The 19,626-nt window shown below is 40.5% G+C and overlaps 1 protein-coding gene across 3 annotated transcripts in view; it reads left to right on the top strand.

Moving 5' to 3' along the window:
• Positions 1 to 19,626, top strand: part of ARNT2 (aryl hydrocarbon receptor nuclear translocator 2) — a 107,790-nt gene that overhangs the window by 19,259 nt on the left and 68,905 nt on the right. The window contains exons 2-5 of one of the 3 annotated variants that reach the window (XM_030015342.2): positions 7,677 to 7,788; positions 13,989 to 14,036; positions 17,141 to 17,185; positions 17,297 to 17,341. In XM_030015342.2, the coding sequence (XP_029871202.1) occupies positions 7,677 to 7,788; positions 13,989 to 14,036; positions 17,141 to 17,185; positions 17,297 to 17,341 (250 nt within the window). The remainder of the gene's footprint in view (positions 1 to 7,676; positions 7,789 to 13,988; positions 14,037 to 17,140; positions 17,186 to 17,296; positions 17,342 to 19,626) is intronic. The other 2 variants (XM_030015343.2, XM_030015344.2) reach the window with 2 other exon arrangements.

Raw genomic sequence — 19,626 nt, 5'->3', positions numbered from 1 at the left:
GAATTCCCCTAAAGTAGACCAAAACTCTCTTTGTCAAGGTCTACTTCTAGTTCTGTGTCTGCTTCCCACCTTCTTTTGCATATCCCTATGGTGGTGTTGAACTACAGGGCATGCAAAAAAGTCTGGTTTGCACCAAGGTTCCAGGACTCCACAAATGGATTGTGTGGACGCAACAGTGAAGTGTGGAGGCACTGTAGAGGATTTCACCTCTTTGGCCTCAAAACCTGCTCTCCCAGCCTACTGATGGGACATATGGTAGATATCTCTTAGATTTGTTACATTGCACCAACTTTGACACCTCCTCCAGAGTCACAGCAGAAAAGGCAGTGAGCAAGATAACTGGATTTGGCCTCTAGACTACCAGTTAGGCCACTCTCTTAAATGGGTGGTTGCTGCCTCTGCTGAACAGCCAGTCCCCCAAAATGATCAGCTTAATCGCATAATCCCCCTGCCCCCCCCTTCATGTATACTTAACATTCACCTGTGATGCAGACGGATGATAAAGCTGATTTTAATTTTAAAAGGGGGAGTGTTTCTCTAGTAACTACTCACCGTATGCCCTAACTTTTCTTCAAAATTATGGGGGGACCCCCCCACCTCAAAGTACAGGGCATCGTGGTGGAGGGTAGAGTTTTTAATTAAGTAGGATTTATATATTATTCTTAAAAGTCCTCCCTATCTTAGTAGCTGTTTCCAGAACCTAAATGGTTAAAGTAGAAAATGTTAGTAATTTTGCTGCAAATAAATTGATCAGTATGCAAGACGGTTGTCACCGGCTGAATCATGGTCCACAGTTAAGGTAAACAGATCTGTGATGACATTTTCTGAGCAGAATACCAATGCTGCTACATTTCTTCCCAGAGGTTTCTGACACTTCTTACATGCGGATAAAATTTCTCTCCAAGAAGGTTTTGTTCGCAGGAAAGAAATAGCATCTTTGTAAGAGTCTTCCTTAAAGGTGGGATTTATCATATTTCATGATTTATTTGTTGTTATAATTCTGTTAAGAGCATGGAAAGGAATGTTTTTGCTTTTCTGCATATCGTCTCTGTACAGTAGATCTTTCTGATGTGGAGTCTATTTAAAGTATCTGGCAATGGAATGCAAGTAAAACAGTATTAACAGAGTTATCAGGAACAATGAAAATGTTTTATTTTTTATATTCTCTGAGAGTGAGCTCTGTTTTATAATCTCTGTAGTTAACATGTAAAAGCAATGACTGAATATACAGCTAGATTTTTAGCATAGGTGTTTCTGTGAAATATTTTTGGCTATATGATGGCTTCATATTTTCATTGGCATATTCTAAAGTAAGAGGTACGATTTAGTTTATTCTTAAATGTCTCTGTGCTAGGCAGAAAATCCTGTTTGCAATTGACTGCAGTCACAACCTTTTTGCTGAGATGCATCTAACTCCGTATGACTTCAGGGTATAGAAAAAGACGGTTTCCAAAGAAGTTTTTGAAATCTGCTTTCTTACAACATTTAAAATCTCTGTGTACGATGCTGTTCGTGGGAGAGGGCACGTTCGTAATTCTGTATTTAGCCTTAGATCCACATTAACTTGGAGGTGATTGACATCTCAGTCCTTCTATGGATTAGCTGTTGGAAATCTGTCACAATTGTATTGATAAAAGTAGAATCTTGTTCGTTTAATCAGATGCTGGTATCTGACTTCAATGCCATTTATTACAGTGGATACTGAAGGATAAAAGAGCCCTGTGGAGAGCATGCTCAGTGGTACCTGACATGTAATAGCAAAGCTTGAACTGGTTGTTAAAGTTAATGTGAGGGATTCAAAGTCCTCTGAAGTCGGCAAAAGCATTTCTCCAGTAGGCGTCAGATTTAAACCTGGTTCTGTCTGTGTCTGGCGTGTGTAGGTGAGGGGAGTATAGCCTGGGATGCCCAAGAGGCTGAAAATAGTGTGGTTAATAGGACCTTTTGTAAGATGGACTTACAAAGTCTTGTCATGCACAGTGTCTGGTTGTATTTCAAAGCTTCACAGCAAGATGTACGGCTGTGGTTTCTGGAGAGGAGCCGAGCAGGAAACGCCGTCTCCAGAGCTGTGTGATGCAGGCTGTGAAGATACCTGCCCAAAGAGCTCAGCTTCTCTGGAGGGTGTCTCAGCAAGTCACAAATTTGTGTCAGAGGCAAATTAGAGCTGCGTTTCAGGTGGTGGATCTGGGGTGGGGCTCAAGATTTAAAGTCTGGGCTGAAGAGCCATGGTTTAATAATTCTCTGCCTAAAAAGAGAAGTCCAGTTCCATCCTAGCATGTTGCGCTGTCCAGTAATTCTTGCTATGATTGTGGTTCACGTGCACTTTCAAAATCCTTGTGCAGCATTTGGCTTGCTTTTTGTGTTTTGCTTTGTGAAGTGCACAGTAGCTGTTTTTTGTACAGATCTCTATAACAAAGTTTCAGATGAACAAGGAATTTATTGGGAATAAATCCCTGTATTTTATCCCTATATTTTTAATGTAGTTTTGCAGACCCACATGCAGTGCTGGAGGAAAGTGTAATATCCAAGCTTGGAGCGTTCAGCAGTGAAATTAATTCTGGACAGAAATGGAGGGACTAGTTCTGCTGCTTTTACATTGAGCACTGACATTGTCCCTGGATTAGTGTGGCTCCTCGGGGATCCCCAAGATGAACACGAGTATTAGTGGCAGGATCAGGCCTCCACCCAGGCATGACAGCGATAAGACAAGAGCTGTTAGGTGTCATCTAACTGGAAGAATATCCATTAAATCCATTAGATTGTGAGTAGTGAGTGTTGTGCTGGGTTTTATTTTAATAGCATTTCTGTGTTCTTTGGCAGATCTCTAGGTAACTTTCTAACTTTGAAATTAAATACTGCATGTATTTTTGCAGCAGAAAAGTGATTTCTATTTGACACTAAGGAACTTCTTTTAAATAATTTTTTTTCAGAACACTGCCTTGATGGTTATAGATGATCTTCGTGAACATTCAGCCTGACCTTGTTTTACTTTCTGAACATTATACCCTTATGCTCATGTTTTAATTTTGGGTAAAACAAGCAACACTTGTTTTATTTCTGTTGGCAGAAGGAAAAGTCCACTCTCAGAAGGTCCAATGTCAGAAAAAGAACAGCTTGTTTCCTAATGTTCATTGCCGCTGAAACACTTCTGTGAACATCAGTGTTAACATCTGTCTGGACGTGGGTGTAGATGAGCCTGGAAACGTGATCTTTATGACTGTTGACCTGGCATGTCCCCCTTTTTTTTTTTTTTTTTTTTTTTTGTAAATATATATTTAACCAACTTGATACCTGCTTCTGCAGTGCTGAGTTTTCATATTAGTTTATGCCACAACAGAATAGCTTCATTTACTGTCAAGGAGCTGCCCTAAATTTATGTTGATGTAACTTCACACAATTGCAGGTTACGCTTCTGATTTTTTTATATTTTTTTTTTTCTTTAGGTCTGTGTCTGATGCACACTTTTTTTTTTTTTTTTTTTTTATGGTGATAGGCTACCTGGAATACCTCTCTACCACAATATTTCTATCTGAGATTCTAGTCTATGGGTGTCTTTTTTCCTCTGTCTCTCTTGATTTCTTCACAGGCCCTGCACAGACAGGTAGCTTCTCAGGTGTTTAGTCAGAGAAGCAGCTGACTCTTCCATCAGATTTTTCTTCTGGCTCTGCCTTCCCAGATTGGCCCTCATTTTTTGAGATAACATGTTTCTACTTTTCTGACCAGCCCTTTTTTATAAATGTAAAAATATCATCAAAGATCTGGTCCTTTTAGATGCTTGCGAATGAGTAGAGATGGAAATAATTTGGGAAGCAGCTCAGATCCGTGCCATCATCTCCCCAGAAGTTCTTGCAGCCTGTGGCAGAGAGCTGCTGCCTTTGTGAGTAGAGTTTTCACAGCCACAATCTAGTGCTTGTATTTCTGAGCAACCGTCCAACTTTGATTCGGCTTCCAACACGCAGTTGGCTGCAGCGGAACAATGGGGTCACTTTGTTACCTCTGTCCCTGAAGCCGTCCTGTGGTGCTCTGGTGTCACTGGTTGTATGCCAAGACTGTGTGTGGGGTGCTTCACTGCTGCTCTGGCTGCTCTGGCTGCTCTCGCTGAGGCAGGCCAGGTTCTGGGTGCTCCATGCTCCATGGTGTTGTTGCCCTTGGAGTTGCTTTCTTTGCTGTATTTGCTATGTGGCTTGAAAGAGCCCAACCCTCTTGGTTTCTCCATCTGCAGAACTCTAGTTCTGTTGTGTCAGTGTCGTGGTTTAACCCCGGCCGGCAACCAAGCACGACGCAGCCGCTCACTCACCTCCCTCACAGTGGGATGGGGGAGAGAATCAGAAGGGTAAAAGTGAGAAGACTCATGGGCTGCGATAAAGACAGTTCAATAGGTAAAGCAAAAGCTGCACACACAAGCAAAGCAAAAGAAGGAATTCATTCACCACTTCCCATCGGCAGGCAGGTGTTCGGCTATCTCCAGGAAAGCAGGGCTCCATCACCCGTAACGGTTACTTGGGAAGACAAACGCCATCGCTCCGAATGTCGCCCCTTCCTCCTTCTTCCCCCAGCTTTATATACGGAGCATGACGTCATATGGTCAGTTGGGGTCAGCTGTCCCGGCTGTGTCCCCTCCCAACTTCTTGTGCCCCCCAGCCTCCTCGCTGGTGGGGTGGGGTGAGAAGCAGAAAAGCCCTTGGCTCTGTGTGAGCACTGCTCAGCAGCAACGAAAACAGCCCTGTGTTATCAACACTGTTTCCAGCACAAATCCAAAATGGAGTCCCATACCAGCTACTATGAAGAAAATTAACTCTACCCCAGCCAAAACCAGCACAGTCAGGAAAGAAATCTTGGAAAGCTGACTGCTTTTGTTAGCAGTGTATGTCCATCCTTGAGGGTATTATGAAAACTGCAATAGGACACACAGTGGCTGGTGTCTCTGACATGGGAAACTCTGAAGTGGTAAGGTAAATTGGGTGTCTTACGTATCGATGTCAGTGCAGGTCTGTCACACCTTCAGACTGTTGCATAATGGAAAGTCTTCTGATCTGAAGGGCCTGAAGGTTTCCTCCGTCTTGGTTGAGCTTTCATGTGGATTAATGTGTGTGGATCCCCTGATTTTTATTTATTTATTTATTTATTTATTTATTTTCCTTCTTGTGCTTATATCTTGGAAATGGGAATTTGTTAAGACATCCTTTTAGAGCGGTCAGCTCAGTGAACTTGGTTTCATTCTCCTAGGACTGTGAAGACATATTTGAAGGCTATACTGTGTAAGAAGTTACTTTCTTCATTGTGCTGTTTTTGTTGTGCCATTCTAGATATTCAGGATACCTACACAGGAACTCTTCAGCTTATACCCTGATAGGCAGATGATCTATTTGTTGCAGAATGTTTTCTTTCAGGTGTGTTTGGACATTGATATAACTGAGCCTGTGGTTTGGCCATTCCTCTAGCCTTTGGGTTTTGGGGTTTTTTTTCTTATAAAAAATACACAGTATCTGTTTTTCCTTACTACTTGAAACTCACCAACTACCCTTGCCTCTCATGTCCTCATACATTAAAGGCTGAACATCAGAACAGAAAAACAACTCATTCTGCCTATCCACAAGCAGCTGAATTGAACATTTGATCAAACCTATCTGTCTAGGTCTCCCTGAGTTGTCAGTGGTGAGAGCAAGGGACCTATAGAGAGACGTTTACTCAACCTATTTTGGATGCACCTCTAAGCATGGGTTGCATAGTAGTGCAAGGATTATGCATTGTTTCCCTTTTAGTGATCTATATAATTACCTTAAATAATTAGCTTTGGCTTCTAGACTTTTAAGAGTAGATTAATCCAACCCTTGGCCTGCTTTTACATCATCATTGTTTTAGATTGAGGAAAATGAGATTACAAGAATTTCTCATCACAATTACAAATATGGTAATGTTTTTACTCTTTTAAAATACTGCTAAGAGTTGATCTGAAATTGTTTTACGGTTACTACTTTAAAAAAATCTGATCTCCTTGACGATCTATACTGAAATGTGTTTCTGACTGACAGGGACACATTGCAGGTAGATTTATTATGTTTTTTACCATCTGCTTTAATAAATGAGTGAGCAGAGCGTTTCAAAATGACCTTCAGTTTTATCCATGAAATGCGAGTTTGAATGTTCCAAGTGAATTATTGGCATTAGACTGCTAAGGGTACTTATTCTGGAAATAGTGATTTACCAGTTGTTTGGATGCTCATGCTTTTATTTGTATGGAAATATGCTAATATACATTAATGTGGTGTTTCCACATAGCAGCAGCTTTAGAGACAGTGGGACTTTCCGTGGTGTGGTGTTGCAGGCAGAGGTCTCATTGTTTGTCCTTGCACACTTTGTTGAAAAATATTAGATGAGTACTTTGCTCTGTTGCTTTTTAGTTCAAAAAGAGTTAATAAAAGTAAATGTACTAGAAGAAATCAGTGAACAGATAAAATGTTATTATTTGAAATACATAATGTTGCATAATGGATTTATATAAAGTGTGGCAGAGATGAAGTGCTCTCCAGACATAATGAAAGAACATGGATTCCTGTTTCCATAATTGAAGTTCTTTTGTACTTAATCTGTTGGGAAAAGATAGCAGGATTTTTTAACAGATTTGCTTTCCATTAGTAAATATATTTATCTGTAGCTCCAGATACTCTGCCAGGCTTTAAAAAAAAAAAAGTTGGAAGGAGGATGCGTTTTCTTTCAAGATAATCAAATGTTGTGACTGTAGATTTTACCTCCAGAGTGAGTAAAGTATATCTGCATTTAAAAAGTTTTAATTGCTTACATAGTTTACAAGAGTGGCACAGAGGCAAACCATGCTTAATCCATTGGATAGGAGAAAAGGGTGTAAATACATTATATTCCACTTTTCTTTTTTGCAGTGTAATGAACTATTATTAATAGGTTGTAAAAGTACTTGCTGTTAGTGGTCTGAAAACCATTGCATAAGGTGTGGTCTTGTTGTTCCTCAGATCAAAGTTTTGAGGTTTGAAGATCTCATTAACCTGGGGCTGTACCCAGAGCACTGGCAGAGGGATGAATATCAGCCTGGATTTCGGGCTTGGTTCTGCTCTGCAGGGCACGACGCAGAAATACAGGAAGCCTTGGACCTCTGCTAAGTTCATTCTGGTCCTCTGAATGCCACTAGAATATAAATAATAAAAACCAGTGTCACCTGATAATTCATCCCTGCTCTAAACTCTTGACCTCACTGGCAAACTGAGAAGTTTTTGAAATTTTGTTTTTCTTGGTACGCTGGTACCATGATCTGCAGCTTCATTTGTCTTGGGAATTCAGCTCTGCATTTCTCTGTAGGGCAGTTCAACAATTTAAAAGGTTGTTGGCCTTTATCTGACAGCCCCTCTGAGAAGTAAAATTAGAACCATTAGGTAAATTGAAATACAGAGGTACTTACCTGCAGTTCTCTCTGTCTCCCCAGGCACTCGTGATGGCTATTGACAGAAGTGGGCTTCCCTTAAGAGAGCTGTGAATCTGGTGGTCTTTGATAGGAGAGCTTTACTTCTCCTTAGAAATAAAAAGGAAAGCTTTCTCTGCTTATTTTTGAAAGAGCCTTTCTCTAATGTTGTCATCACAGGTTTCTCCTTGAAGGTAATGGATTAAAGGTTTTCTCCCCCGCTGCCCCTTTCCCTACCTCTGTATTACAGAAATGGCATCAGATATTCCTGGCTCGGTGGCCTTGCCAGTGGCACCAATGGCAAGTGGACAAGTGAGAATGGCAGGATCCATGCCTTCCAGAGGAGGAAAGCGACGCTCTGGGTAAGCCATTTCTTTTTTTTTTCAGGTCTGAAACTGGAGATGACTGGTATTGAAAAACTGAAAATGTACCTATATGTGTGTGTATGTTATGTAATGTTTATGTATGTAAACTACATTATGGCATTAGTCACTGATGTTTTGTTTTTCTCTTCAATGTATCTGCTCTTCCCGCAAGATCAAACTTGCTGATAAGTGTATTGTTTGTTGTTTTGCATGCTTCAAAAGACTTTCAGGTTTGGCAAAGCATCCAGAAACGGAGTTTGGATCCCGTGGCTGTTGTACATGTAATGAATGTGTATTGCCTACATCTGTTTAATATCAAAAGGATTTGTCATGTGAATAAAGGTAGCAAGATTTGTTTTTACTTGCACATGCAGACTTATCCAACTTCATCTGAAGTTTGGACTTGGAATCTCTCAAATAGAGGCCTTCTGTTAAAAATGTTTTCTTTATAGTCCTAGGTACAGAAATAGCACAAGCAGTCACTCTTCAGAGACTGTAGTCTACGATATTCTACGTCTCGCTGGAAATGCAGCATAGTCTGCTTCTGTGAGAAAGGGCCTGAATCAAGTTCAGCCCTTGCACTAGCTTGAGGGCTCCGCTAAAGAAGAAAATTTGTTTTATCCAACTTCAGACGTTGGTATGGTATAGGGATAGTTTTTCCACATCAGATTGCTCTGTGACAACTCATACTAAACCTCTCTGTTTGAAGAAAAGTGTAGCAAGAGCTGCAGGAGGGCAGAAAACTACTCTCTAGTATTAACAAAAAAACCCCTGTTTTTATCAAAGGTTAGTCACACATAATGGTCTTTAGGTGATGCTTCCTCAGAGATATCTGATCTGAGAGTGCCTGCAAAAGAGATTGATTGGTCTTATATTTAGCCCTAAATATGGCCGTGGTAGGGCTTAACAGGATTGATAGTGTGAGTAAAATCTTCATTGACAAACACCTAAGGGGAAGACTTTATTTCTTGTGAGAGCTGCTGTAGGCATTGTTTGCCAAGGTATGTTGCCAGTTTTAGGTGTCTGCTCAAGTAACAGTGCTGGAGTCTCAATCCTGGAATGAATTTAACGAGGGAGAAGGTGGACCTCGCCTTGGACGCGGAGCTAAGTTGGTGTGACATGAACACTCAGGATGGTTGTTCCGAAGGGGAGTTCCTTTGGCAGGACAATTTGGAGGTTTACCCCCACTGAGCATGCTTCATATGCTGAGCTAACTGTATGAAATTGGTCTGAGAAACTCCTGAAATCTTTGACAGGCATAACATTTTTATTTTAAAACTGTTCAATGAAAAAGCCTTTTCAAACTTGCATTCAAAAGAGAAAACAAACCATTATCGTATTTTCATTGCTACATAATGTATATAAGCTTTTGTACTTTTGAGTTACAGGATAGTTGATCTCTTTTTTGATCATAAACCATATCAACTGCGAATACCAGTTTGCAAATTACTGTTACCAAGGCTTGATGCTGCTGACTGTGAAATCTTCTGATTATATTAAATACTGACTTGATATTAATTGAAAGCTATGCTTTAACTGTTGCATTTTAAGTATCATCATCTATTTGCATGAAAGTGGAGTGGGGGCAGGGTGGGAGGAACATAAAATCAAATTATTTTAAATGTATTTAACATGCAAATTCAGTGAGTAAGTTAGTATAGATTTGGTCTTATACCCAGACGGTATCTGTGCACCATAGCTCTGAACTAACAGCCCTTCTGCAAGCCTGACCTGAGGGTGCATTTTTTTTTTTTTTTTTTTCAGTGTGTATGTATTCAGACCTCGAGGGAAAGAATGCCTGCTGTGTCTAATTCCTCTTAGCTTCTGTTTGAACAAAGTTGCAACTAACACTTAGTCCTTTCATTACTGTCCTGGTGATATATCTTTGTACACCTAAATCCTTGGGCATTTTAGAAATGAACGCTTTGTGTCAAACATAAAGGACTGTAGCTAGTGAACACAGTCATCTTTTCCAGCTTCGGTTATCTCTGAAAATTGTTTCTTTTCTCATAATTGCTGAGGCAAGCTGGCAGAATAATTGCTGTATGGACTTGAATGTAGATCAGTTTGAACTCATTGGCTATCCAGAAGGTGTTTCTGCCATGTAGGCATTCAGCTTCATTGACAGCTCAGAAAAATATTTTTCCTTTCTATAAATTATACCAAGTACTTTATAGAAAAAAGTGACAGCAGAAGATGATGCACTGCACTGGTCAATGACTACCGTAGATTAATGTAATGTCAGTTCTTTATTTAACGTGGTTTTGCTTTAGGCTGTGCTGTATTAGAGGGTATGGGGCTTTTTCACCTCCCTAGGGGAGGGAGAGTTAGTCGTTTGGGGGTTTTTTGATTGGTTGGTTTACAGTTGCATTGGTTTTGTTTCAGTTCAGGGTGTAGTCTTGTCTTTTCTCTGACCCAGAACTGTAAGATCTGAGGAGATATGGGGAGGAAGATACCTCAGCCCACCAGCCTCCCTCCCCTGTTGTACCCCCTGATATTGTACTGAGCAAAAGGCTGTAGTACAGATCCTCGTCTGCCTGTCAGCTGCGTCTGCTCCTGATCATTCCTGCCTGCCCCTTCCTACGCTGTATAATCACGGCAAGCCATCTTTTGACATTTCTTGGGAATTTTACATAATAATTTTGTTGCCATGTTCAAATCCTCTCCCATCTCAATTTTTTAACCTGTGCGGGATCACCTTGTTGGAGGGGGGTCTTTTTTTGTATGAAAACGTTTCTAATTAAAAATTAAACATTTTAAAAAAATTTTGTCATGGTATTTATGGTACCCACACGTCTTTTAAGGAAAATATATTTTAGTAAGTACCTCATACATCAGGCCTTTTCACGATTGACATGAACAATATGAAAGAAGAAACCAAGATTTATGCTGTCTCTTCAAAACAAAAGAGCATAGTGAAGCTCTTTTTTAAAGTCTCTTTTTAATGGGAATTTTAAATTAAGATAAAAGATACTCTTTCTGAAACTTCTGAAATGATGTCATTTGTCTTCTTGGAGACTGCTTCCACTGTTTTGCTAATGTGCAATATATTCTATCTAAACAGAAGATCTTATCTGTCAAGGTATGAGGAATTTGTTGGAATATTATTTTTATGTGTTCTGCTGTGTTCTGCTGAAGGTTACAACTGATTCCCTATCTTTCACTCCACCTTGCTGTAAAGCAGGCACGATGGTTCAGGCAGGACATTGGAATCAGTGACTTTATACCTGAGATTTTTTTTTCAGGTTTTGAAAGGGTATTTTTCATTTTGCACAGTGAAATGTGAAATTAGGAAACGTGTTTATTATCAAAGATGGGACAGGGATACATTCGCTGTTGCATTTTTACAAGTATTGACATTTTAATGAACTTTTTATTTTCAATTTTTTTTTTTTTTTTTAATAATCCTGCATTTGGAATAAAGTCAAGGTTTTTTGGTATTTTAACAAAGCAAACGCATTATTTAAAGATTTAGTCTGCTACAGTCTGGTATTGCACCCTAGGCACTCAGATTCTGCTGTGATGAGCCTGCTATAAATGTGGTAGGTGTTACCTATGGATATTAACCCATCAAGATCTTACAAGATGAGAAGCTGGTATCCAGCCACCTAGATAAATAAGTGTGTTTGTCCCACTTATTCCTTTGGAAGCTGGCATACAGCATGGGCAGCAGCATCAAGCCTTAAACTGTGATCAGCTCCTCTGTAATTCTCTGCATTGTATTCCAGTAATAATAAGCTAGACTAAATGCAGTAGAGCTAATGTTTGATTCTGGGGAGAAAATCCATCTCTCAGCGCTCAGCTGGAGTATTTGGCTGGAAGCTAAGAAAATCTACCAAGGCACAGGATCTCAGTGTATTGGAGGGGAAGGAAAGGAATTACAAAATTAATCCCTCCCAAATTAAAGCAGTGTCTTATTAAATCCCTGAAGAAAAGGCTTTTCCCCATAGGTGTATATATTTTCTGCAGCCGTTTTCCCCCGCGTTTGAAACTGGGGGTTTCTCTCAGTTGTGTTTCAGTTGCCAGTGAAACCAGTGAAGGATACGCCTGCCGTGATGCTTGTGTGAGTGGTTTCAGGTGGAGCCAGCCCAGTGGTGGCCTGAGCGTCCCCTCCGCATGTAAACAGACAGCTCTCCTGTAACGTTGACTTTCACGTTTTGGGTGTAGGTAGAAACGTTGCAATTGAAATAACTGGGAAGTTGGTTCTGGAATGTCGCCTACAGGCACCTTATTATATGTGGGGAAGAAGCAGGTAAGTAAGAGGCTAGGTGACGACGCGCCGGCGTTAAACTGCTGGGACTGTCGTATACGCGGGAGGTGTGGGGACGCTGAGGCTGCGGTGCCGGCGCCGGAGGCTGATTTCGGGGTGAGGGGTGGGAGCGTGGCGGCGGGTCCTGCCTCGGCTGCGGGGCCCTGGCACGAGGCAGGGCGCCGGCGGTCGGTGGTGTTCTGCGCGAGGCGGCCGAGAGGTCGCTGGCTTTGAAACCGGATTCGGTGATAATTAGGTGAGCGAAAATGTGATTTGTGGTGAAATTGATGATTGCATCAAACTGAACCAAATTAAATACACATCTTGAGACTCTTTGGGGAAAATGGTTTTCTCTCTGCTTCCTCCAGAAATGAATAATCGCTGTTACCATCTGGAAAATATTATTGTGACTTTTCTAATACCGTTTCCAATTCCTGTGCTTACGGGCTGCCCTTGTCCTGATTGTACGTAGATTGCTGTGACTCAGACACATCTTTTATAGACCGCTCTGTCTTGGGTATCGGAGTTAGGCAGCAAGGCAGTATTGCCTGACTCGCACTCGTACTTCTCTACGCCGGTGTAGTTTTAGAGAGCGTTTTTACATCATTGTTCTCACGCTCTGAACATACAAATCTTAATTTCTAATTGGTAGGTGTTTCTTTTAATACTGAGAGAAATATTATTGTCCCTTTGCAGGGTTTTTGCCTGTAATATGACTTATATCTGTTGTTAATATGAAGAGTGTTAGGGACATGGAATCTGCAATTGTATGAATTTTTACTACACTAAAATGTTAGAAAGCTTAGAATGTTAAAGAAACCCGACAAAATTGTTTGCAAAACAAAACTATGATTTCCTATCTACATAAAACACGTTTAAGAGACTGATCAAGGTCTGTAGATCATACCAATGTATTTTCTTATCATGTACAATTACTGTATTGGTGTATTTTAATAACTTTATATCAGCTTTGTTCTTAGTCTACCTTAATGGCAGAGTCACCCCCTTATAATTGGGATATATATTTGTCCTCCTCTTTTTAAAGGTATAAAAATATATAAAATGCTTTGGAAAACATACTATTGCATAGCTTTGTAGTGACTCAGTATCAATGGGAAGGAGACAATCACACTGCCTAACGTAGGAAACTGGTCATCCTAGTCTCTCTGTGTAAGAAGTGAAGAAAGAGGTTTCTGCTTTTTGTGGCTCTCTGGAGGAGCCTAACTGGAGGGCTGGGATTTGGCCCAAGGAAGAGCTTGCCTCTTCCACTGACTTAGGAGGAAGGTCTGGGACATAAATCAGGTAAGTTAGGTGCATGGTAGACCCATAGGTCATTTTAGTAATGACCACAGGAATACCACAAAGTAGTTGCCATCTGCAGACTGGCTGGTTATTTGCGTGAGATGATTGGCAATGTAGGGCAAGTCTAAAGAATGTACTACAGTTACAATCAGTAGCGGTGACGTAGATAATCCTCTTAGCAGGGAGGCTGGGAGTTTATTCTGGTCTACCTCTAACTTGCTTTCTTTAGACTGGGGCAAAAATATGTGTACAGCTTTAGAACTTTATTTTCTTTAGCCTTAATTTCAGTCCTCTAACATAGAGTCCCCACTGATTTCTGTAAACTTCTAGCAGGCCTAAGAGATATTACCTCTGACCATCTCACAAGAACTGCATTTGTTTAATATTTCCTTTTATTTGTTAATTTTAACAGTGCAGATTTCTGTGGAGAAGAACAGTCCTGTATTACTTTATTTGTTTTAAAACTTGTATTCTTTGTGTTCCTGGCAGCTGATGAGCTACTTTTAGGGGGGCAAGACTGGAATCTACAGTCATTAACACCTCCTGTTAAAATATAAATGAAACAAGGTTGAGAACCGCTGGCTTGAATCTTCATGTCACCATTGCCAATGTCATGATTACTGATTTGGAAATCTTGCTTTTACAGAATGGACTTCGATGATGAAGATGGAGAGGGGCCCAGCAAATTTTCAAGGTGAGCATTTACAAAGAATTGGCCAAATCACTTCTTTCAGTGGAGAAAGACAGCTGTCTCGCTACTGATGTTTTAAAGTCAATGTGAATATGGCTGAAGAACTTACCAACAACTTGACCTAAATTCTAGTTACTGTTTTTATCAGCTTCCTCTGCAAATTAGACATCCTGGCAGAAATCTGTCTAATGTAGTTATTGGCTTACAAAGCTGACAGTGTGTGTGTCATAATTGCGCTCTGCTGCTATGTCACATGAGAAAATTTGTGATTTTTAGCTTATTATTTCAACTGCAGTAGATGAACTTTGGTTAGACATTGCTGAAGTTGTCTTTCTGCCACTGAAAATTAATTTTATTTTGAATTTATCTCAAATTTTAACTGCTTGTTAAGACAATATGACAGATCCTAGAGGTGTGGATTGTTTTTTTAAGATTAAAGCTCATTATGTACCATTAGGTGTAACTGAAAAGTAAAAATTGCCAAAATAAATGTTAATTAACATGGAATATTCTAGGCTAGAAATAAAAACAAACATTAAAGCATCATTGCCATTTTTTTCACATTTCCTTCTTTTCTGGTCACACTGTTTGCATTTTTTCATTAGAAACCAAGCAGCTGCATTGAGGGGTAGATACTTTGAGGCTGATTATCCAGATTGTAACTGCAGCTCTATATAGCAGCAGCCAGGTTGAAACACAGCTGTCACCGTAGGCTTTTAACAAGATCTTCCTAGTCAGTCTGAAAGATACGTATGCTGAAGATGTGTCATAACACCATATCATAACCTACTGGACAAGACCAGCAGCACCCCTGCTTAGCTGATGTCATTTACAGAAAGGATATTCCAGTCTCTGGTGTTAAAACTGGTGGTCTGGGGGCTAGTTGTAATGTTTGCTAGAAGATGCATGTTAAGGGAAAAAGATTTGTGATGAATGTGACCCGATTTGTGCCTGCATAAGCGTCAGGGTTTCTAGGCACTCTGGTGCATGTGTGTTGGTCTCTCTCCATCCTGGCTTCAGCCTTTCAAAGTTTGGTGGTGGGGAGAGCCAATAGTTCCATTATTTTTATTGGAGAGGTGTGCTGTGGTATGCTTAGACGGAGTTGATTTTAGAAGTCAGATCAAAATCTGGTATTTAAATCTTAAATGCTGTAAAACCCCCAGATTGTTCTGCTTTTAGAGAGTACGGAAAAAGAGTGCAGAGACGCCCAAGGCCACGTTCAGACATCCTCTTGTAGTTGTGCCCTCCTTTTAGGACTTTTTCCTTCTCCAAATTGCTCATGTGACTGATTCCTAGCTTGTCTCTGTCAAAATTATTTAGTTAGCAATGAACTGCTGTTTAAATGTTTAAGCTAACCCAGCTGGCTTTGACTGAAGTGCCTGAAGAAGCATGCATGCAGAGAGGTCAGCTAGGAGACTGGAAGGGAGAAAACAGTAGTTGGAGGCAAGAACATCTTCAGCCCAGCCAACCAGACAAGGATGAATAGACAAGCCCCAAGCTAGCGGGAGCACAGGCGGTAGTGATGTTAGCACTCTACTCCATGTGAGTTAACACACCTTGCTTCTCAGGGACTTCCAAGCCAGCTCAGGTATCTCTGCATGGCATCTCATCGTCACATGGAGGCATATGCATGTACTGTTCACATTACAGCATGTGGCCATTCCTCACTGAATCTGTCTTTTTGTTTAAAATTTTTGGGGCTCAGTCTGTTCTCTGGGCAGAGTCAAGTGGAATAAAGTGGCGTTTTCACTTGAATGTTTTGAGGGTGCTGGTGTTAAACACAACTTAAAAAGAAATACAGCTCAAGTCTCACTTAAGCTTTGTCTTCAGCGTTTGAATGAGTCTTAATGAGGAAGGAAAATATGAAACCTCATAGAGGAACTTGCACAGTTGGGGTACTTAAAATTAGTTTTAATTCATTTGAGAAGGAAAAAAGAAAAAGTTCATTATTAGTTTTTTAGAAGGGATGCTTAATTATGCTGTATTACTTTGTTGGCTAATATGTGGGACCTTCATAGGCTGTCTGTTGTAATAAATTACATCAGTTTGGAAAAGCATAATTCTAATACAAAATCTCATGTGACTATTCTCGAGCAGTAATACTCTTCACTTCTAGAAAAGCCATTAGCCTTATTTTTGTATTTTCGAAAACCTACATTTTTCTGTTTTGGAACAAGCAATTTGGTTTCGCCAAAAGTGAGATGATTTTCAAACATATACATCTTTTTGTAACCATGCTAGCAAAATCTAATTTCAAATTATTAGTATGTTTTTAGGAAAGGGAAAGGAGGAGCAGCATGTCATTTTTTAGTGAAATGTCACATTGCTGCCTGTCTCTGAGACAGTGCTTCAGAAACAGTGAAGCTTGAATCCCACGGGGCAAAAGTCCCATTGATCTGGATTTTCTCCATAAAGTTGCTGCCGATACACCGCACATACCTGTTTGGGCATCTAACTTCTGTTGATTTGGGTAGGAATGAGGTACCCGTTTACTTCTACGGATTTAAGCCAGTTTTAGTTTCACTTCTATTCACCCAGCAGTTTCATCTGCCTGACTGACTTTTGCCAGTCTTCCCAACAGACGGTACAGTGTCTGTACCTACTAGAGGTTTTTTCTGAAGGCGTCCTTATATAATGCATTGCACTTAGGCGCGTCTCTCTGCCCTCCCATGTTATCTGTAGACCATCAGTGCCCTCTGCTGAATGGAGTGAGTTGTGGTTGCAATCTGGAAAAGATACAGCTCTTTCACTTCCAACACAGCAATGAATATTTCATGGGCTGCTGTCGATAAAAGCTCAGTGGTGTTTTCTGTAATGGTGCTGGTTGTTAAGTTTCCCAAGCAATGAGTGTATGTCAAAGTGTTTGCATAAATCCACTGAAATGTGTCTCCAACTTTTTTAAGTATACAAATGAAGCTTTTGAATTGGCATGGCTTGGAAGTTTCATCAGACTCTACGTTTTCTTTGCTTTATCGTTCCCGTGCCCTCATTTTTCTTCCTGTTATTTGTAATAGTTTGCAGTCATGAACCTCTTTTCTTTCTGCTGTGTGTTGATCATCATGCAATGCATAACCCTTGTGGATTTACTTACTATCTTTTGTTTCTAGGTATGATGGTGATCAAATCTCTGGTGATAAGGAAAAGTTTGCAAGGTAGGCGTGTTCTGTAGATCTCTTCTGCTGAGAGAAAAGAGGGGGATGTTCGTGTCCAAAAAATCTCAGTACGTGTGCCTTAGCTTAGAGAGCTGGTTATTTTGTTTCTAGGTGGGACGATGATCAAAGTACTGCTGACACAGAAAGGATGGCCAGGTAGGAAAAAGGAAAATCAAATATGGTTTGCCCCCATTTTATTTTATATGGTGCCGTTCTGACTGATCAAAATTCAGGAGGGTTGGCTGATTCAAAAATGCTTGAAATCAGAAATACTAACCCTGGACCTAAGTGGGTTTGGATCAGCTCCTGCAGTTTCCCAAAATGTAACGTCCCTCCAAAATTTCCATATAAAAACAAAGTTAGAAATTACAGAATTAGGGCATCATTCTTTATGAATGCCAGGGTTCCTAGGGCAAACACTTTTGGAAAAGGACCACAGCCCCTCTTTTTCTTTCAAGGATTTAAATTTGAGCTAGTTTCGGGGTTTTGTTTGCTTGAACGTTTTCATGGCCAGTTGATTAACATACTATTATGTTTTAGCTTTTATGATTATAAATTAAATGGACTGTTGGATATTCTTCTCTTTCTTCTCAGGAAGTTTTGCAATTTCTTTGTTTACTCTTTATAATGGTTGTTTTCAATGTTCAGGAGTATTAAAATACTTTAGTGGCAGACGATGTAATGTGTATTTATAAATGCAAAATATCTGTTGAATATGTGTGTTCTTTGTCTCTCTCTCTCCCCTCCCCACCGACTCCTTAATCACCATTTCTGTGAAATGCTGAACTTGGAGCAAGCTTTCATCATGTAAAATGCATTTTTCTTCCCCTTGTCCATATTTATCTGCATGTATATGCTGACATGTACACATGTGTGCTCTTATGTACATATGCACTGTCACATAAGCTGTTCTGGTTGTGTAAGTGTATACGATTCAACTCCCACAGGCACTGTTCTCTCCCGCATCTGTGCAGACCCCCACAGAGGCTGTTTATCAGCCATTTGAAATGGAAGGGTTCGCTATTACAGTGTAATAGATAGTTAAGTAGGCAGTGACCTTAACCAAGGAACTGGTTGTAATTTGCTGAATGACCATGGGCTATCATTGCAGGGACCCATAGCTGGATTTCCTGAGTATCAGATAGTAAGCATAGGCATCAGTAGGAATAATAACTCTGCGTGTAGCCATAACAAATGGTATTTCTGGAGACAATGCCTTATGCATACAACACCTCTGTGTGCAGGAGCAGGATACACATTGTAAAGCAGGGCAAGCCCATGCATTCCTCTATTTCAGGAAGCAGCATACTACAACTCGCATTCTTTCCTGCATTTTAAGAAAAGGCTACGTTATTGAAAGTAGCTGAAAAGTGTGCCAAGCCTAGCTTCTACTTTCATGATCAATCTTTATAACAGTCAGCTCCGAAGAATGTTGCATTTTCTTCTAATGTTGTGTCATCATACTGGCCACTGCTGGGGGACTCTCCAAGTGATCACCTTTCACATCTTGTTGGATCCGCCAGCGATCCCACAAGAAAATGCTATGCACAGCTCATTGAAATCAGTGGAAGATGCTGCTTTGACATCTGAAGCATCATGTACCTGTCGTGTACATGTATTTAGCTGCCACCTGACAGGTACAGTATGGGAAAAATAAGTGCCACGCACCAAAGCATTTTAGGTCCATTTGGACCATTTCAGATGTATATATTGGTGTAATTCCTTAATTGTGATCAAGCAATGGTGATTTACAGTATGGGAAAACAGAACTCCCAGATCTTCAGTTCTGAAAGATTTTGGTGACTATCCACTTCAAGAATTCTCAAATTTGGCTCGCCACCTCAGTGGCGAGTGGCAAACATAAAAGCATGAGAACATTGGAGCTTAGCCCAAAGTGGGGCAGCATCAAGTACTGTCATCGTTATTTCCCTGCTGTGCTAGATGGTTCTCGAACATAAATTCCGATCATGTCTGACAAGCCAGATGTTTACTTGCTGTCTTTCACACTCATTTTATTTATTTACTGGGGGTTTTTTTTGTATGTACTGTTATCTCTTATATGGTCCCAGTCCTTGTAGGCATGTATTGCCTCCCTGCAGGGATGCAGGATGTTCCACGCAACATTACAGGACTGGAGGTCTGTGTTGTCATTGAGTGGGGTTTTTTGTAAGTCAGCGCTGACACTTACTGCTGACCTGATCCAGCTGTTAGTGAGAGGTTTGCTCTAAAAGAGACATTTTATAGGCAGATCCAACACCTTGAGTACAGACTGGAAGCTGTGAAATGCATCACAGCAAATTTGGAAGTTTGGCTGGAGTTGGCAGTTGTCAGTTCCTCACATCTTTCTGCTTCATTTTTTGCCCTTAAACCAAAGGAGATTAAACTGGTTAAGAGATTAAGGCCACAAGCCAATAGCTAGAAATATGGGTTCTTTTTGCAGC

The sequence above is a fragment of the Aquila chrysaetos genome, chromosome 5 (genome assembly GCF_900496995.4).
Source record: "Aquila chrysaetos chrysaetos chromosome 5, bAquChr1.4, whole genome shotgun sequence".
NCBI classification, from domain to species: Eukaryota; Metazoa; Chordata; class Aves; order Accipitriformes; family Accipitridae; genus Aquila; species Aquila chrysaetos.
The sequence above is the reverse complement of the archived record's forward strand: the minus strand, read 5'-3'. Positions and strand labels throughout refer to the sequence as shown.